This window comes from Eschrichtius robustus, chromosome 19 (genome assembly GCF_028021215.1).
Source record: "Eschrichtius robustus isolate mEscRob2 chromosome 19, mEscRob2.pri, whole genome shotgun sequence".
NCBI classification, from domain to species: domain Eukaryota; kingdom Metazoa; phylum Chordata; class Mammalia; order Artiodactyla; family Eschrichtiidae; genus Eschrichtius; species Eschrichtius robustus.
Genome location: NC_090842.1, coordinates 53362108 through 53382247, shown reverse-complemented (window position 1 = coordinate 53382247; position 20140 = coordinate 53362108). Strand labels below are relative to the sequence as shown.

The window sequence follows — 20140 nt, the reverse complement described above, 5'->3', positions numbered from 1 at the left end:
TCTGGAATTACCCAGGCTGAAGTGCTCCTCCGCTAGCAGGTCTGATTGGACTTCATTACTGAATATCAGCTCTCCTTTGTTGATCCTTCATTCTGCTCATTCTTCATTCAACTTCATTCACAGTTGACGCTATGGTGACAGAACGGTGGTTAATGAGCTCTTTCAGTCCCTGTTAATTAATTGGTGAGAATTCATTACACATAAAAACTTGTGTCCTCCAGAAAAGCCTTTTGGGGAGGTGCTCCACCCATCTGTCATTTTCTCACTCGTCCCCTCTGGGAACCAGCCTCGCGTGACATCTACGTGACATGGTCATCTGTGCTTAGCAAGTTTTCCTCAAGCACTGCCTCTTCAGGTAGCTCTGCGAAAGGGGAGCTGCCATTAGAAAAACGGAGGAGGCTTCCTGAGGCTAAAGAGGGGCAGGATGTCAGGGACTGGGGAGTGGGGGCAGGAGGAGAATTGAACTGAAGCTTCTGGGGTTCATGAAGACCGTTGATGAATGAGATCCAGCCCGCTTTGCCTCCAGGCCTGCTATCTCTGTGTATTGCATCAGGATGGGGTAAAGAGGCCACGCTGAAATGAGGTCTTGCTTTGTCCTGGCAGCATCTGTCTATGTTCCAGCACCTCCCTATTACACCAGGAACTGGTTGGGCCACCTGAACCTCAGTTGTGGAGAACGCTACTTGATTAGGATGTTTTGTCACTTCGAGGTGATACAACTGCCAAGCTGGGGGAGTGGGGTGGGGAGCAGAATAAGCCCAAGGAAATGGTGTAGGCGTTCAAAGTTCAGGACCTAGAGCCCAACTGGGTAGCTCTAAGACCTATTTTTGCTTTTTTGTGTTTCTCTATTCTTTTTTTTTTTTTTTTTAATTTTTGGCTGCGTTGGGTCTTCATTGCTGCACAGGCTTTCTCTAGTTGCGGCACACGGGCTCAGCAGTTGTGGTTCGGGGTCTCTAGAGTGCAGGCTCAGTAGTTGTGGTGCACGGGCTTAGTTGCTCTGTGGCATGTGGGATCTTCCCTGACCAGGGATCAAACTCGTGTCCCTTGCATTGGCAGGCGGATTCTTAATCACTGCACCACCAGGGAAGTCCCCGTGTTTCTCTATTCTTTGTCTTCTTAGCTCAAGACAGTTACCTCTCTGACGACCCAAGAGTATAAGATGGGCAGCTGGATAATGGGTCCAGCCCCAAAGGAAGAAAGTGCACAACTTGGTGGAAGGATGCTTGAATTCTAAGATATCCAATCTAGCATATGTTGAATCCACCTCCACTGTGTAAGGGCATGGTGCTAGGGCATGGTGATATAAAGGTGATTAAGACATAGTTCCTGACCTTAAGAACTTGATATTCTAAGAGGGAAGAACACAAGTTACTCTAGGTACAATGCCAGAGAGATACAAATGAATTGCTATGGCAATTACGAGAAGGGAAAAGTTTGGGGAGGGGGATGGCAGATGATGGGAGACCTCCAGGAAGCTTAATTCAGGATGGATGTTGGGTTCTGAAAACAAGAGATGAGAGAAGGGCATTTTAGGCATAAGGGGTAGCATGGGCAGCTGCTTGGAGGAGGAAAAAGAAGGGTATCTTTGGTAAGGAGTCCAGTTTGGCCAGAAAGTGAAGTATGTGCAATGGGAATGAAAGAAGGAAAAGTTAGAAGGGTGGGTTGAGGTCAGAGCATGGAAGGCCTTCAATGCCAGTATAGGGAGTTTAGACAGAATTGGATGAGGGGGGGGGGGGGAAAGCCTGAATTATAAGAGAGGAACGAAGAGATATAAGGAAAAGTGACAAAGACAAAAGGAGAGGTTGCTTGGGTCCCATGGCCAGTCCCTTGCAGGGACAGGTCCAACCTGTCTCCATCTCAGCTCCATTTGCATGAAGAGCCCCATTGCCAGCCTACCTTCCAAGTGCCCAGGGCAGAATGTGAATTGAGAAATCCAAGGTAAGTTGGAAACAGTCCACACCTCCCCTTCCCAGAGCCCCAGGGGTGGGCGACAGAATCTGGGGGTGAGTCAGAAGGGTGGGGACCCCAGTTCTGTTCAGATCTGCCTCCCTGGGAATATAAAGGGCAAGCCTTGCCTTGCCTCAGAACACCCCAAACTTGACACCATGAAGATCCCAGTTCTTGCTGCTGTGGTTCTTCTGTCTCTCCTGGCGTTCCATTCTGCTCAGGGGGCTGCCCTGGGCAGTTCTGAGGTGAGCACCTCACCTGGGTTCTCTTTCTCTTATACTATTAGCTGACTCAATCAGTCACTGGATAAGCAGCTCTTATCTTTGGCTATTACCAGGGGCTGTATGAGAAGCTGGGGCTCTGAGGAAGGGAAGAAAGGAGGAAGGAGACAAAGCATTCCTGGGAAGGGGCAGAGAGGCTTATATTTCTGGAAAGGATGGTAAAGTGTGGGGTAGAGGCTGGACATCCTGAGAGGAGACAGGGGCTGAAGTTGGTCATCTGGGTTCAGCCCCACATCTGTTTTGTTTGTACCCCTGGGAATGGCTCTCAGGTGGCTAGAAGTGCCCTGCTACCTCTGGAGCTTAAGCCATATCAAGAATCCTTAGGAGCCAGTCTCCAGCCAGGAAAAATCCTGAGGTCCCTCTCTCCCCACCTTATCGCACTGTGCGGGGGATGGGGGAATGTCCATGCTGGATTCGCAAGTCTACGATAGGGGTCACAGACTCCACTGCTTAGGATCCCAGCAAGTGATGTCGGTGAGCAAGAGTGCTGGTGGGGCCTCAGGGGAGGTGGAGTGAATTTGCCCAATCTGGAAGGGGACAGTCTCTATGCCATCTGACTGCTGCTAAGTGGGAAAATGTACCCAGTGTGGCCGGAGTTTAAAAATTTTCAAGAGAACCTGGAAATCGGATTTATGAATCCTTACTAATTAAAAACCTTTAATTCAAATTAAAAACCAAACAAACCAAATTGCGATGAGATCTAAACATTTGGGTCTAGCCTGTAGGCTACCTGTTTGTGACCTCTGTGGTGGGAAGGAAGAAATGAGGGGCAATGAACCTGGGCAGCTGAGGTTGGGAGGGCGACAGATCGGAGGCACTGAAGTCCGGGGGTGGGAGGTGGGCTTACCAGCTGGAGCAGGGAGACGGAGACTCAAACTTTGGTGGCAATTCAAGTCACAAAGCAAACCAACCTCCAGCAAGTAAAGGCAGACAGGGCACCTCAGAAACTTGGCTCCCACCTGCCTTCCAATCTCCCGTGCCAGCTCCATGGGCTGAGCATGGGTGTCTCAGGAACACCCCGAGTCCACGGCAGAACCACACTAGCTCGTTTTTCTTGGGAGGAATCCTCTTTCTCCACCCTCTCCTCCTGCTGCCGGCAGTGGATGCGGGCCTGGGCTCCGACTTCTCTGTCTCCCACGTGCCACTCTCCCATCCCTTCTCCACATCTGCACATCTGTCAATCATCCGCCACGCTGGGACAGAGTGGGTTAACGGAGGCCCCGTGGTGGAGAATGGGACTGGCCTGTGCAGGGAAGCAGAGCTGGCAGAGAGGGTTTGGGGAAGGGGATTTGCCATCGTGTGATCATTTGTCCCCTTTCTCCCCTTCGCTTTCCAGGAAGGAATCACCGTTGGTAAAAATGTGCCAGGACCCGACGAGGTAAATCCCCTGTTTTCCCACCATCTGACTACGAGTTCGTCCCCTATCTGTTCATGTTCCTAAATAACTTTCTGAACACCCTGCTTCTTTGCCTAGGCCACTTATGCCCAGTTCCTGAACGTTGACAAGTTGCGATCTGTAAGTTTAATTCTTTAATTCGGCCCCCATAAATATCCACATCCTAAAGGAGATCAAGGCCTGGGTAGAGAGCTTGCAGAGCTGTCATGGTCCTTCACCTTTCCCAGAGGGCTAGGGGCTAAGCTCTGTCCTTCCCTGGAACTGATCCTCTTCTGGTCTCTTTCTCTCTCTGTAAAGGTTTTGGAGGGGAATGAATTCCTGAACTGGCACGCCCTCGTAGAGGTAAGTGCTTGGGCACCTTCTTTCTCCTGACTGTTTGTCCGGGTAGTGGCAACGCATTCTAGTCTAGCCCTTTTGGTTCTTTCCTGGGTTCTAGGAGGGAGTAACTGTCCCACTTGGATGCTGCCCAAGTGAAGAAAACTTCCCGGGGAGGCTGTCGTGGCCAGACCTTATTTTCCTAACGTGGCCCACAAAGACAATCTCTGAAAAGGAAGAACTTAATCAGTCAAGAGTTTATTCGAATTCCCTCATCCTCCAGGAAGAAACTGAGGTTCTAAGTTGGGTGACTTACCCAAGCTTAGAAGGCTAAGTCAGTGGTAGCGCTGGAATTAGAGCCTGTAGTGCATGACCCCGCACATACTCGCTACATGCTCTCTTGCAAATGTCTTCGCTTCTCTGAGTCTCTATCGCCTCATCTGTGATGTGGGGACGAAGACAGTACCGACATCAAAAGACTGCTATGAAGACCAAATGAAATCATGCCTGTAAAGCAGTCAGTATAAGGCAGGCACAGAGAAAGTGCTCAGGAAATATTAATGCTTACTGTAATTATAAAACAATGATACCGTTACCACTACAGAGAGCTCTTCAGCAAGCGCTTACTGATCCATGCTCACCTGACCTGTAACACATCACTCTCCTTCTCTTTTTCTGTTTTAGTCTGTCAAAAGGAAACTTCCTTTCCTCAACTGGGATGCTTTTCCTAAGGTAAGAGGCAGTGGGCATTAGGAGAGAAAGGAGGCTGGGGGTGAGGGAAAAAGCAGAGGATCTGAGTGGGAGAGTGGGGAAAGTGAAGGCAGGATACACCTTCTTCTGATCAAAGCTAAGTAAGTCACACAGAGAAAGACAAATATCATATGATATCACTTATATGTGGGATCTAAAAAAAGGCTACAAGTGAACTTACCTACAAAACAGAAATAGAGTTACAGATGTAGAAAATAAACTTATGGTTACCCGGGGTGGGGGTAAAGGCGGGGAGGGATAAATTGGAAGATTGGGATTGACATATACATACACACTACTATATATAAAATAGATAACTAATAAGGACCTACTGTATAGCACAGGGAACTCTACTCAATACTCTGTAATGGCCTATATGGGAAAAGAATCTAAAAAAGAGTGGGTATATGTATATGTATAACGGATTCACTTTGCTGTACACCTGAAACTAACACAACATTGTAAATCAACTATACTCCAATAAAAATTAAAAAAAACAAAGCTAAGGGAAATCGCAACTACTATAACTCAGAGGAGAACAGGAACTTAGACTGGGGCAGAGATTCCTTTCTACCAGGGCCCCACCCTATCCTGGGCTTTCTTAGGACTCCGGCTCCCCGCACCCAAGGGTCTCCAAACTGACCGTACCCTCTCTCCCCACAGCTGAGAGGAATAAGCCGTGCAGCTGCCGATGCCCAATGACCAGCCCCTTCGAGACCCAGCACTGCTGATACCACTGAAAGAGGGGGCCAGTGTGGGATCTGATCACCTTCCTATCTATGATCACTCTTTGCTGCCTCAGTAACTCCAATAAAATGTTTTCCAAACAAACGGCTCCTGTATCTGCATCTCTGTCCTTATCCTATTGGGCTCTAGAAAGGAATTAAGATGGAGTGGGCTCCAAGGCTGATAGGCAGAAATCTTGACTTCTGAGAGGGTAGTAAGTGGTGAGACAGGAGAAAGTGGGAAGGGCAGGTATATCAAGCTGGCAAGAGATCCCTTGTGTCTTAGCACCTTAGTACTAGTTGACATCCTTGAGAAGCATGAAGCTGTGAGTGGTTTGGTAATATCCCCAAGGAAGCAATCCTGCTCCCTGAACTCCTGGCACCCTCCCTGACCTGCCTTCTGGGAACCTGATTCCTTTGATGGTGGCAATTTGGTATAACAGAGCTATCTGGAATCGAAGGCTCAGGACCCAGCTTAAATCATAAGAGCTCATCTGAAATCCTTTTTTTAAAATTAGGTAGGTTATAAATAAAGAACAATGGTGGTGTGACCCTGGGCCTTTCTAAGCCTCCTTTCTTTATCTGTGAAATGAGTGTGGAAATAAACAAGAATGATAATAACTACCTTGAGGTTTTGTTATGAAAGTCAAATGAGATAAGGTGTATAAAGCCCTTTGCACAGGGCCAGGCATAGAGCAGGTACTCAACAATTGCTTGTTTTCTCCACTAACCGCCCCCCGCCCCACCCAGAGCTACCACTCATTATTGACTCACTCACTCACCAATCCATCCATCCATCCATCCATCCATCCATCCATCCATCCATCCATTTACTGCAAAGGTCTAGAAACGTGGAATGGATTCAGTTCAGTTCCTGCAGATGTACTCTGTATGGAATTTGTGTACTTTGTGTGCCTGCTCTGTGTACTTAAAATGTTGAATTAGTTGGGATTATTTCTGGTTTCTCTTGAAAACTGGGAAAATGAGAAAACAAGGAACTCGCGATTGGCTTAAATCCAAGTTAACAGCTGCCCTCTTTACACAGGACGTGGTCTCCAGATCAGCAAAGTTCCACTTGGCAAGTTTCACTTATTTAATTGTCTTTTGGCTCTTACGAGCAACTGAATTTGCAAATTATGGCCTGTAGCTTACTTGAAGAGGTAGACTATAGGGAAATTAAACTTGTGTAGGGGGAGGAAAAACTTCCTTCTACCCTCTTAAATTCTGTGGCTGGCCTAATAATTAAACTGACATGAGACAGATTAACAGGAGAAAAGCATACAAATTTAATTTTTTTTTTTTTTTTTTTTTTACACATACACAGGTGTCTTCACAGAAGGAAAATGAAGACCCAGAGAAGTTGTTAGGTCCAAAAGCCTGTAAGGTACATACCTTTTTACAAAAAGAATGATAAACTGTGGGGATGTGACAAAGCAAAGGCCCTTGGACTAGGGGCAATAAATCGTGGCTCAGTCACTAGGCAGTATGTGAGGGAAACTAATGGAAGATAAGGGTTATTTTAGTAAGTTTGTTTATGCAGACCGGACTCAACTCTCAGTCTCTGATGATAAGAATGTTCTTCTCTTCCTGGTACAGGGAGGGCACCTTTCTCAAGGCAAAATTTACATCCTGCTCTTAGATAGAAAGAGGGAGAGCCCTTCCTGTATCTGCTGTTTCACAAGTGTCTTCAGCTCAAAATGATCAGTAATCAATAATTGAAGAAGAATATTTTGGGGTGGCATGTTCTGAATCCCTTCACTTGGTTCCAGCTTTCAAGGAGCTTAAAGTCTAGATGAATAAGACATGTAAATGTTGTTTATACCCATCCTTCCAGTTAACTTACAATAAGAGACACACACACACACACACTAATGAGAAGCAACTTATAAATGGGCTCATTAACGGAAAAGAAAAAAATGGAAAGTGGTCAAATGTCACAATCAATTAAAATATTTAGCAAAGATTGAGTGCTCATAAACTGGGTGATAGGAAATGGAGTAGAGAAAGAAGGAGGGGAAGTCCTTAAGCTACATTTATTGAGTGGCTAGGTTTTAGGGGAGGATACAAGTCATCACAGAGAAGGCAAGAGTACCTTTGAGATCAAGCAGTTCTCAAAGTGTAGTCCTGGGATCTGCAGCAACAGAACCACAGGAGAATTTCCAAGAAGCACAAATTCTTGGGCTCCACCCCAGATCTACTAAATCAGAAACTGGGCGCGGGGCCCAGCAATCCATGTCTTAACAAGCTCTCTAGGTGATGCTAACGGCTGAGAACCACCGAGAAAGGAAAGCAAGAGAATGATTAATGCAAAATTCAGGATAGTGGTTACCTCGTAGGTGGAGAGACCATCATGTGACAGGGAAGGGGCACAGGGAGGCAGACGGAAGTGACAGAAGGCTTCTATTATTAATGTTTTAATTTTTTCCTTAGACATATCAGAGGGGAGGAAAAAACATCTTTTCCTTCTACCCTTCGAGGTTCTTGGCTGGGTCTCTGTGACGAAAGACAGGTTAACAGGAGAAAAGCATACAAATTTATCTAGTATAAGTTTTACGTGACATGGGAGCAATCATAAGTAAATGAAGACCCGAAGAAGCGGTCAAACCTGTACGTTTTTGTGCTAGGTTTGATGGAGAGTGGGAAGTCATGGGAAAACGTGATAGGACAAAAGGGATATGAGCTCAGTGTAGTAAACTGGGGAAACTTAGCAAGGTGTGTTCACTAAGATTCCTCTTGGGGGGGTCCCTCTATCTTCGAGACAAGGATGATCCTTTCCCCTGGGTAGAGGGAGGGCACTTCTCACATGAGGGTCTTATGACTTGCTTCTAGGGAACGTCAATGAGTCCTTCCTGCACCTATTTTCTCGAATTCCTTCAGCTTGAAATATTCAATATGCTAAGGCACCATATTTTGGGGTAGTGTGTCCTGAACCCTGCCAATACACATTTTCTACATACTTATGTATGCAGCATTCCACAACAATATATTACCAAAACAAGAAAATGTCTTTTAGTAATTTGTGAGTGCTGAGGGGATGCAGAATAAAGAAACAATTTGAGTCTAGGAAGACTGGAATCTGGAGGAAAAGAACGTGCAGACATGCTTGTGTAAGTGGGTGATGGATGTCCTCTAGATCAAATGAAACTGACAAAAATGTACCAATATGGGTGAGATAATTCAGAGGATTCAAAGAACAGAAGACAAGATACCTGTTCTCTCTTGGGAATGTGTAGGGTGAGGAAGAAGCCAAGAAGTAGCCATACTTCACTCTACACTTTATAAAAACAACCAATGCATTCTGTGTGGACATTATGCCACTCATTAAATAGGATGCAGAGATATATGTTGAAATATGGAACAATCTCGAAGATATAGTAGAATGAAAGAAAAAAGGGTCAGAGCAGTGTGAATAGTATGTTAGAAAAAAAGATGGTACAAATATATGCTCTTATATGCATACAGTATCTCTAGAATAAAACTCAAGAAGTAACAGTGATCACCTCTGGGGACTGATGTACTCACACTCTGTGCCCTTTTGGATTTTATGAAAAAAATTCTTTTTACCATGTGTACATATTCAAAAGGATAAAGTAAAAAACCAAAACCCTAATAAAACAAACACACCAAAAAACCTTCTACATTTTAAGGTGTCAGGGCCTAGCCCGTGAACTGGTCCTGAGTAGGCACTTCTTACTGAGTGAATGATGTGGATTTCCCATACATTTACCACACCCTTCTGCTACTCAAACTGTGGTCCTTAGACCAGAAGTATCAGCACCACTTGGGCTTGTGAGAAAGCAGAATCTCAGCCCACTCCAGAGCCAATGAATCAGAATATGCATTTTAACAAGAACCCCGCCCCCCCGCCCCGCCCCCCATAGGATTCAAATGCACAGTGAAGTTTGATTAATACTGACTGCCTGAGGCATTATGTTAAGTGCTGTGCAGAATGCCTTCAAGGAGCTTCTGATCCAGCTGCAGTTAAAGGAAGTGCATAGGTAGAAAGCGCTGGATACAACTAGAAAAGATGCATTTAAATTCAGCAGAGGGGAGAAATTCTTTTGGAGTCAGGGTAAAAAAACTAGGGGAGGGACTTTTCTGGTGGTCCAGTGGTTAAGACTCCGCGCTTCCACTGCAGGGGGCGTGGGTTCATCCCTGGTCAGCGAACTAAGATCCCACATGCTGCGTTGCGCGGCCAAAAACAAACGAACAAACAAAACCCCTCCAAAAACTAGGGGAAGTAACTTTTGAGCTGGACATTGAAGAATTCATAATAGGACTAAAAAAGAACAACAAACCCATTGGTTACCTTTAGAGGCTGCTGGGAACCAATTCATTATTTTGAAAACTGCTAAATAAAGGGAACGAACAAAGAAATTTTTTTATTGTTTAAGATGATTTGAAAATGGTATTATAGTTCTGTTTTTTAAAAAAGAGTCTTTAGGGGCTTCCCTGGTGGCGCAGTGGTTGAGAATCTGCCTGCCAATGCAGGGGACACGGGTTCGAGCCCTGGTCTGGGAAGATCCCACATGCCTTGGAGCAACTGGGCCCGTGAGCCACAATTACTGAGCCTGCGCGTCTGGAGCCTGTGCTCCGCAACAAGAGAGGCCGCAATAGTGAGAGGCCCGCGCACCGCGATGAAGAGTGGCCCCCGCTTGCCGCAACTAGAGGAAGCCCTTGCACAGAAACGAAGACCCAACACAGCCAAAAAATTAAATAAATAAATAAATAAATAATAATTAAAGGTGCTAATAATAAAAAAAAAAAGTCTTTATCTTAGAGATACATAATGACAAATTTAGGGATGAAATAATTAAACTGTTTGGGATTTCCTTCAAAATAATCTAGTGGGGTGAATAAATTGGAGTATGTATAGGAAGTAAGGCTGGTAATTACTAAAACTTAGCCGATAAATACATGGGGGTTCATTATATACTAGATTTTTACTTTTGTGTATTTTGAAATTTTCCACAATAAAAGTTTAAAAAATAATTTTTAAAAAAGTGTACTTTTGTTCTTTTGGAGCAAGGGGGAGGACGGTGGAGGATCCCCCCAGCAGGCAGAGCATAAATGCAGAACTAGTAGTGCAGTATACTGGATTGGAGACATTGTAATTCAGCCTGGCTATGGGGTAGGGGCTGAAGGCTGGAAATGCAGGTTGGGTCTGATGATGGAGGGCCGTGGATACAAGGCTGAGAAATTTCCACCCCATCCCGTGGTCAGTGCAGAGATTCCTGCAGGTGGTAACAATCACAGCAACAATAGCCACTCTTACTTGGTTCTTATCACAAACCAGGCTTCATGCCAAGTGCTTTGCATGTATTATCTCAGTTGATCCACATAACAACGCTATTAGGTTGGCATCAATATCCCCATCTCACAAGTGAAGAAACTGAATCTCAGAGAGATGAAGTACTTTGTTTAGGCTCACACAGCCTAAACAGAGCCAGAACTAAGCCCGCATGGACCTAGGACATTACCCCCACTTTAACTGGAGTTGTACAACATTCATTTGCTTTATAAACTGGGGTTCTATATAAGATTTTGCTGGACAAAATGCTTCCATTTCATAAAAAAGTTTGGAAATCACTGCTGAGAATGATGGGCAGCTGCTGAAGGCATTTAAGGCACTATAGCCTGGTGGTTAGAACACAAGTTTTAAAATCAGTCAGATCCGGTTTCAAATTCTGTTCCTACCACTTTACTAGCTATGTGACCTCTGGGTGGCCACTCTGTTGGGGCCTCAGTTTTATCATCTGTAAAGTGGGAATAATATCAATACTTCATAGGAGTTAAGAAACACTCAATAAATGTTAACCAAACATTCATATTAACAAAGGGTAGCTGTTATTAGTACTCTGTAACTCTAGTCAGATCATGACCCAGATAGATTCACACTGAGAGAGCTAATATTCACAACTGCATGCATTTGCTCTCTCCTAACAGATGAGGAAACTGAAGCTCAGACAAGTGAAGTGACTTTCCCAAGGGCATCCAGAGAGGAAGCAGCAGAGCCAGGTTTTGAACCCAGGTTCTGTTAGACTCCAAAGCCTTAGAGCTTTTAATAATTCTAATTTCCTGTCCATAAGGCACAAAAAGAACACCTACCATGTGTAAGATATTGTGTTAGTACTTTACATTTGTGGTCTTATTTAATTCTTACAACTTTATGAAGTCAGTACTATAATCAAGTCTGTTTTATACAAAGGAAAATAAAACTCAAAGGGGCAAATCATGGCTCGGTTTAACTTGCTGTCAATGAAGTTTCTTGTCAAACTTCTGAATGATAAAACCAGGACTGAAGTACAGAGTTGTGCATACGTGCACCCCAGCAACTGCCATCCAAGGGATACACTAGAAACTTGCACATATATGCAAAGAGGCAGGTTTCCGGATTCTCACAGCAGCAATGCTTGCAATAGCTCAATGGTGGAAGCCACCTATATGTCCATCAACAAGAGAATGGATACATAAAATGTGGTATGTCCATCGGGTGGAATGGTAGGTATCCAGCAGTGAAAATGAGATAGAGTTACATGTATCAACCAGGCTGAGGTTAAAAAATGTTAATTGAAAAATGCAAGTTGCAAAATAATACCTGCAGTGTGAAACCATTAATACAAAGCCTAAAAACGTGCAAAGCAATACTATGTGTTTATGGGTACCTTTACCTGCCGTAAAAGTGTAAATACCAGTGGGAAGGATTTTCACTAACTTGAGGATTGTGTTCCCTCTGGGAATGGAAGAAAATAGGTTCAAGAAAGGTACAATCAGGCTTCAGCTCTATCTATAACGTTTGAGTTCTTAAAACAAGTCTCAAGCAAATAGATAAAAATGTTAAGATGGATAAAGCTGAGGGATATGTACGCCAGGCTTTGTGAGTGTGGTTTCTCCTATTTTTATGTATGTTTGAAATATCTCATGTCAAAATATTTTAAAGCAACAACAATAAAGACACCTTAATTTCAACCTGCCAAAAGCCCTTCAGCCATGAAGGGATTCTGTGTCTGACACCACACTCCTCACGCCACCTCCTAAGTACAGTGGGTCCTGAGAGCCTGGTTTGCTTCGTTACAAACGCCCATGACACTGGCACTGTGGAGGCAGCCCAAGAACTTCGACAGATGAAATGTCCTCAGATGCTTCTGAGAAGCGAACACAACGTGCCACCCTTGACAACTATCATCCTATTAAGACCTCCCACTGCATTTCCCAACACCCAACAGATAAACCTACAGCAGAATTCCTGGGCGCTCCTCCCCAAAGCCAATGACAACCCAAACAAACAAAAAGCCCCCAGTCCTCTCCCACTAACAGACCTCTCCCGTTCCTCATAGGAACCTGAGTCTCCCAGACCGGGGACTGGAGTACTGGTCCTCAGTGCCTCCTACTACAGCTGACCTCTTTCACATCTCCCTCCCACCAGACCCTCCATCACCCGTGGATACACAGTCACCTCCCAGGAGCCCTGAAACCTCCTTCTTTTATGTTAAATCAGATCATGCCATCTTTCCACTCTTGTCTCTCCGATGATTTCCCGTTACTTTCAGAATAAACCATACCGGCTTTACGATGGGCCTCTTCTCCTACCTCCCCGACTTCCCTGCTCACTCTGGTCCAGCTCCCCAGCCTCTCTGGGGCTCCTCCCACAGGCCCAGCTTGCCCCCTCCCTGCATGACTCATTCCCCGCTGCCCTCGCCGCCCCACTTCATTCAGTTCTCTTGAGATGACAGCTCCCCTGTGAGACCTTTGCAGTCTGACCACACTACCTAAGGAATCACCTGCCCTTGTGATCTTCTAATTCTGCTTGATTTCTTGTTCTAGCATTTATCGCTACCAGAAACATCTCTACTAACCTGTTATCTTCAGAGTTCTCAAGAGCTGCACTCTTCAGTGTCCACATGTGGCTATGGAGCACTTGAAATGTGACGAGTCCTAACTGAGATGTGGGGCAACTGTAAAACACGGACACCGGATTTTAAAGACATTACAGAAAAAGAAAAAAGAGTATAAATGTCTCACTAGTATTTTTATATTATATGTTGGAATAACATTTTGGATATATTGGGTTACAGAAAATATATTAAAATTTACTTCACTGGTCTTTTCTTACTTTTTCAAAATCTGGCTCCTGGAAACTTTTAAATTACATATACGGCTCACGTTCTATATTTTAGATAGAGCTAATCTAGAAGAAGATCAGTGCTATGAAGATAGGAACTCTTTTGCTGCCCACTGTATCTCTAGCACACAGTGCCTGGCACACAGTAGGCACTCAATAAACACTTGTGAATTGAATGAAGGACCAATCCCCTCGTCCATGCCTAAGCTTACATGCACAATCAAATACCGTTCTTTCACTCCCTCTCCTACAGGCGAGGAACCCTACCTTAAAATCCCCCAGCGCCTCTCATGTGATTCCCTGCATTCCTGATACAATGTGTCCTCACAGGGTCGCTGTGATCACCTCAACCAGAAACCCTCCCCCACCACGACAAACCTCGCTGCCTACATACAGCGCCCTCATCACTCATTCTCAGCGTAGCATCAGGAATCAACGTCCATCTAGCACTGGTGACCTGATGAAAAGATCCCTCAAGACGTCTGATGAGCACAGATCCCCCTTACGGCTTATGGTCACGATAGCCCTCCTCACTGATTCCCAACAGATCCTCTGGGGCTCCTCCCCTAAGGAAGCAGGAGCCAGGAAAACTAACTTTTGACTCCTTAAATTATCTCCAAATCACATTATTCAGAGTTACAGAGGCAGGCTGACTGGATTGAGAAACCAAGGTCTCATTCACCATACAACTTAAAAATCATGTCCTGACAATTCCCTGGCAGTCCAGTGGTTTGGACTCCGCGTTCTCATTGCCGAGGGCCCGGTCGGGGAACTAATATAATCCCACAAGCCACGTGGCGTGGCCAAAAATAAAAAAAAATTGTATCCCATTACCCGGCCACCTTGTTATTTCTTATCAATCAAATCGTCTGCACCATGATATTGCCCTGGATATATTTTTGTATAATTCATTCAGTGTAAACCTTTACGACATGGCACGATTTCTGTAACACATTTTACTTTGGCTTTGATTCGTTTCTCAATATACCGCAGAGAGACCTCCCAAGGTCTCTCCTGACCTGAGAGAAGCCCCGTCCAGCTCCCTCCCCACAAAGACCCCGCCCAGGAATAAATCCTCCTCCCCTTGAGGCCCAAATTTACAGTTCTGATTATTCTCAGCGGAGAAGTCAGTTTCCAGCTCCGACTTGGCTCCAAACGCCAGCGCTAACTCCCCTTCTGGCTGCCCCAGCCCCATGGCCTGTGCAGGATGCCAAGCGTTGAAGGAGGGACACCCCAGCTCCCACGGGCTGCACTCGGGTGCTTCCTTCCCTCCTCAGGCACTTCCGGTGGGCGCCAACCCGCACATGCTCCCTGGCTCTGGGCCCCTTCCTCGGCTCTTTTCTGCCCACTTCCGGTTAGGACCACTGCTGGCCCCAGAGCGCACCGCTGGCCACTCATCACACCTGTTTTGGTTGAGCATCTGCACAGAAAGGCATTTTCAGGTCTCGCTCGAGGACTTTCACCCCATTTCTCACCATGCAGGGCTTGAAGGGCACAGGCACACTGAGAGAGGTACAGAAAAGGCGGGAAAGCTGAGACCTAGTCTGAGGGACATTGAGGCCCAGTCCTGAAGTGGGAGCCTTCGAATCCCCAAATTTTGAGGCAGCGCCGAGCTCTTCAGAACCCAGAAGGCAGAGTGGAGGGATGGAAGAGGAGTATCAAAAAAAAGTAAAATTTCTATCTTTTAAAATTGATTACATGTTGAGATAATATACTCTGAACATGTTGGGTTAAATAAAATATATTATTAACGTTGATTTTATCTGTTTCTTTTTACTTCTTATAATGTAGCTATTAAAAAATTAAAAATGGCTTACATTGTATTTCCACTGGATAGTGCCGGGGTTGATAGAAGGATACAATGCAAAGCTCTTAGCCCAGTGACTGACACACAATAAATGTCTGATAAATTCTCTAAACGCATTTTTTACAGATCGCTTCCAAGTGAAAAGTTTTTTTGCTGGTTATTGAGGATGCAGCCATGAAAAAAACTGAACTGCCCTGTGGCGCTCAGCTCTAACTGGGGAGACACACAATAGGTAAGTGAACACAGAACAAGGCACTTTCAGATCATGATAAATACACTCTGGAAACGAAACAAAACGGGCAGTGGAACAGCAGGAATTGGCAGGGTCTCTTTAATTAAGGTATCAGGGAGCGTCCCTATGAGCTGGTAGCATTTGAGCTGAGACATGAATGACTAACAAAGTAGCTGGCCCTAAAAGGCCTGGGGGCAGGAGTTCCAGGCAGAGAGAGGAGACTCTGTAAAAGCCTTGAAGTAAGAATGAAGTTTCTATAATTGAGGAACGGAAAAGAGCTCTTGTGCTCAGGAAAAAGTTAGTAGGAAATGAGCCTGCAGAGGTGGAGGTGTGGTGGCAGGCTGCTTACAAGGGCCCAGTAGGCTGTGGTCACTGATATTTGAAGTGTGAGAGGAAACTTTTGTAGCCATCTCCACCCAGTTCTTGCAGAGAATGAAGCCCTAACACTCGAAGGCATCCATTGCATGTCATGAATTAGGTCATCTCCTATTGTGTTAGCAAAAGAATGGTATTAGCCAGTATCATCCTTTGGAAAATTGAGTAAACACTCACTCATACCATTCTCTGCAGGGCTTAGTTCTCTCCCAAGACCCTGAGAAAGGCTGCATGAGAGGATATTTAGCAAGAGATTTGAAAAAAGATCACTTTGACTACAGCGTAGCGAGTGGAGGGCATAGGGGCCAAGAGGCGGGAATGGAAGCATGGCGATCGGTGAGTAGTCCTCCACAGTGGCTCAGATGAGAGATGGCAGTGCCTTCCACTGAGGCTGCAGCTGGTTAGTGAGAAATGAGTATGTATTTTGGAAGCTGGAAGCAACTGGACCCAATGGATTAGACATGGAGAGGAAAAGGAGAGAGAGAGAGGAAGGAGTCAAGGATAACCACTGAGTTTTTGGTTTAAGCAACTGGGTGGATACCAGTGCCATGAATAGTGATTTGGATTCTAGTCTCAGTTCTGCTGGGGGACCCTGGGCAGATAAGTGACTTACTCTCTGCTGAGCCTCAGTTTTCTCATCTGTAAAATGGGGGTTGCCATGGAGGTTTGATGAGATCATGCACGGAAAGCACAGGTCTGGCACACGGTAAGCGCTTAAACTGCTGTTATTATCATCGTGATCATTCCTGCACAATTAGCACACTGAAGCAGGTAAAAGCAAGGGCTCTGAACCCAGTCGGACCTCAGTTGAGTCCCTGCATTGTTATGTGACCTTGGCAAGGTCAATTCATATCTCTGAGCCTCAGGTTCTTCTTCTGTAAAGGGGATTAACGACAATATCCTCCCTTCAGATCCAGTTGTGAGGATTCAGTGAGTCTTGAATATGAAATGCTTAGCACTGGGCATAGTACATAGTAATTGCTCAGTAAACAGGGCCTAAGTGCTAGAGTAATTTGACTTTTCTTCTGTGTGTGTTTGGGGGCAGAAGTATTACTTAAAATAAGCCTTTTTAAAAAAACATCTTTATTGGTAAAATAAGTATATATATATTTTTTAAGGGAACTTTATTTATTTATTTATTTATTTATTTATTTATTTATTTATTTATTTATTTATTTTTCGCTGCATTGGGTCTTCGTTGTTGCGTGCAGGCTTTCTCTAGTTGCAGCGAGCAGGGGCTACTCTTCGTTGTGGTGCGCAGGCTTCTCACTGCGGTGGCTTCTCTTGTTGCGGAGCATGGGCTAGCCGTGCAGGCTTCAGTAGTTGTGGCATGCAGGCTCAGTAGTTGTGGCTCACGGGCTCTAGAGCACAGGCTCAGTAGTTGTGGCGCGTGGGCTTAGTTGCTCCGCGGCATGTGGGATCTTCCCAGATCAGGGCTCGAACCCGTGTCCCCTGCACTGACAGGCGGATCCTTAACCACTGCGCCACCAGGGAAGCCCTAAGCCTTTATATTTTTATTATGAAAAATACGTGCTCACTGGGAAAATGCAAACAGTACAGAATTATGTAAAGTAGCAGGTGAGAGCTGACCTACCTCTCCTTCCCCTAACTCCGTAAGTAACCACTGTTGGCTGCTGCATAGCCTTTCCCGATTTCTCTCTCTCTCTCTCTCACACACAGACACACACACACACACCTGTGTGCATGCACGTTCCCCTCTTCTTCTGGAGGCAGAATAAAACGATGGCTGAGAGCTCAGGCTCCAGAGTCACACAGACCCAGGTTCTAGTCTTACCCCTGCCACTTTATTTGCCATGAGATATTGGGCAAGTGATTAACAGTCAATCTAAGATTCAGTTTCCCTTTTTGTAAAAAGAAAAGCCGTGGCAGTACTGACGTTGTGGTTTGGTAAGGAATAGTGTGTGCAGAGGGATTAGCACAGTGACCGCGCGTATGAAGGTCTCGGACACTTAGCTGCTACTATTATATACATAACGGATCATACTGTTTTCTTTATGCTTTTATGCAACTCTTTTTTCTTTCCTTTTTTTTTACACTTTAGAAAGTTTTAATTCCTATCTTTTTAATGCTCTTTTGCAATCCTTCCTTCCTTCCTTTCTTTCTTTCCCTTTCTTTCTTTCTTTCTTTCTTTCTTTCTTTCTTTCTTTCTTTCTTTCTTTCTTTCTTTCTTTCTTTCTTTCTTTCTTTCTTTCTGTCTTTCTTCCTTCCTGCCTTCCTTCCTTTCTTTCTTTCTTTCTTTCTTTCTTTCTTTCTTTCTTTCTTTCTTTCTTTCTTTCTTTCTTTCTTTGTTTCTTTCTTTCTTCCTTCCTTCCTTCCTTCCTTCCTTCCTTCATTCCTTCCTTCCTTTCCTCACTTTAGAAAGTTTTAATTTCCCTTTTTTTAATTGAGGCAAAATTGGTATACAAATTTCAGGTGTATACTATTATAATTTGACATCTGTATGCACTACAAAGTGATCACCACCAAAGGTCTAGTTACCATCTATCACCATGCGATTGATCTTGCATCTGTTTTTGTAGCTAAGATGTCTTGAGCCTCTTTCCACACCACGACTCATCAAGATTCGATGCAGGGTTAAGGAGTTGGACCCCTTGTCAACTCCTCATCCCTAAGTTTCTGCTTCTGAGAGATTCCCGGCTGCATGTGAGTAACAGAGGCCACAGCCTCTGCAGTGTCCGGGCCTCCCAGGATTTGGAGGCAGGTAATAACCTTGTCTACCCAGGAGGTGGCAGGCAGAGTCCAAGAGAGGACAGCAAGTAGAAAGTGTGGGGCCCTCACAGCCTTTCACCCCTGTGGCCTGTGCCCTTGCAACTTGCTGTGACTTCTGAAGTTGCACCTTGTCTTCTGCAAGGGGGTCACGGCCCCTACTTTCACTTTTCCTTGGGGCGCCTCAGGCAGACTTCAGACTGTCCAGAGACCAAGCTAGTCTTAGATCCCAATATACTGATGTCATCGTTTTATAGAACCTGCTGTCTTGAGTATTTTGTAACTGGCTTTATGATTGTAATATGTTTTTTTCTTTTCATCCCCCCCCCGCCCCCCCGCCCCCCCGCCACTGCCATCCTTTCTTGGAGAGAGTCCACTGGTTTTGGTAGATGGTTATTTTCGTCCCACCTCTCTCCCACCGTACACGTACTGCTCTTTCGTTCTGGGACTTATTCCCTCTCCTTCAAGGATCTAAGCCCCCTCCTAGTACCAACCTCTTCTCTATGCTCTATCAGTTCAAACAGTCCTACTTTTCTTCTTTTTCTGCTCCATCCATGTCACAAAACTCAGACATCCTCTTTCATCCTCTTTGCTCAAAGGTCCTTGGATTACTTACCCATGTCTGTACCAGTTTTCCTCTTTGTGAGAGAGCTTGTCTTGGATTCTTGAGGACCATTTCCTTGAGAGGTGATAAACCTTTAAAGTCTTATTTACAGAGGAAGTCATGGGAGGGGTCAGACAAATGACAGTGGCATGGGATGAAAGGTCAGGAGCAAGGTTGGTGATTTCTTTGGTGCAGGACAGTTCCTGGCAAGGGTCATAACTGTATTAGGGCTGATAATAATTTGTTTCCTATCTGGCCCATGGGCTGTTGTCAGGATCAAAAGAGATAAGAGTCCAAAACCACTTTGTAACATGTAAAGCACCTTATAACCTGTTAGGTATCATTAGTCCACAAAATCACCCATATCCCACCCATGCTGTGGCAGGAAGAGCGCAAGATGGAAAGTCAAGAGACCTGGGTCTGCTATCAGCTTGTTGAGAGTGAGGAGCAAGCTTCCTTCTCCAGCTGATTGATTCAGTCATTTGTTGAACACCTACCTGTGTCAAGAATGGTTCTGGGTGCTGGGGATGCACAGGTGAACAAAACAGACAGGTTATCCTGGAACCCACATTCAAGAGGGGAAGATAGGCAGTAAACAAGTAAACAAACAAATTACAATAGTAAAGAAGAAATACTTGAGGCTAATGATGGTAGATTGAATACCCGTGTCTCTTTTGGGTCCCTTCTGAAATCACACCATAATGACAGTAAAGAGATCTTTCTGAAAGGCACTAGGCCCATAAGGACAGGGAGAAGAAAAGAGGATACAATGCCACCAAAATTTTGGAAGCACATGAATGAGTGGTAACTGGTAACTGACTTGGCAGACCTATGAAAGTTGAATCCCAAGCCAGTAGTA

General features: G+C 45.0%; 1 protein-coding gene across 1 annotated transcript; it reads left to right on the top strand.

The window, feature by feature from the left end:
• Positions 1-2102: 2102 nt before the first annotated feature.
• KRTDAP (keratinocyte differentiation associated protein) lies at positions 2103-5501 on the top strand. The gene is made up of 5 exons (XM_068528667.1): positions 2103-2192; positions 3565-3606; positions 3922-3966; positions 4624-4671; positions 5353-5501. The coding sequence occupies exons 1-5, from the start codon at positions 2106-2108 to the stop codon at positions 5389-5391; spliced, it is 261 nt and encodes an 86-aa protein (XP_068384768.1). The 5' UTR covers positions 2103-2105; the 3' UTR covers positions 5392-5501.
• The last annotated feature ends 14639 nt before the right edge of the window (positions 5502-20140 follow it).

What these genes read in the sequence shown, in the direction of transcription:
- KRTDAP (XM_068528667.1), top strand. Translation starts at nt 2,106, where the DNA reads ATGAAGATCCCAGTTCTTGCTGCTGTGGTTCTTCTGTCTCTCCTGGCG. An exon ending in CTGCCCTGGGCAGTTCTGAG is followed by an intron (nt 2,193 to 3,564) that starts GTGAGCACCTCA and finishes TTCGCTTTCCAG; the next exon opens with GAAGGAATCACCGTTGGTAA. An exon ending in ATGTGCCAGGACCCGACGAG is followed by an intron (nt 3,607 to 3,921) that starts GTAAATCCCCTG and finishes CTCTCTGTAAAG; the next exon opens with GTTTTGGAGGGGAATGAATT.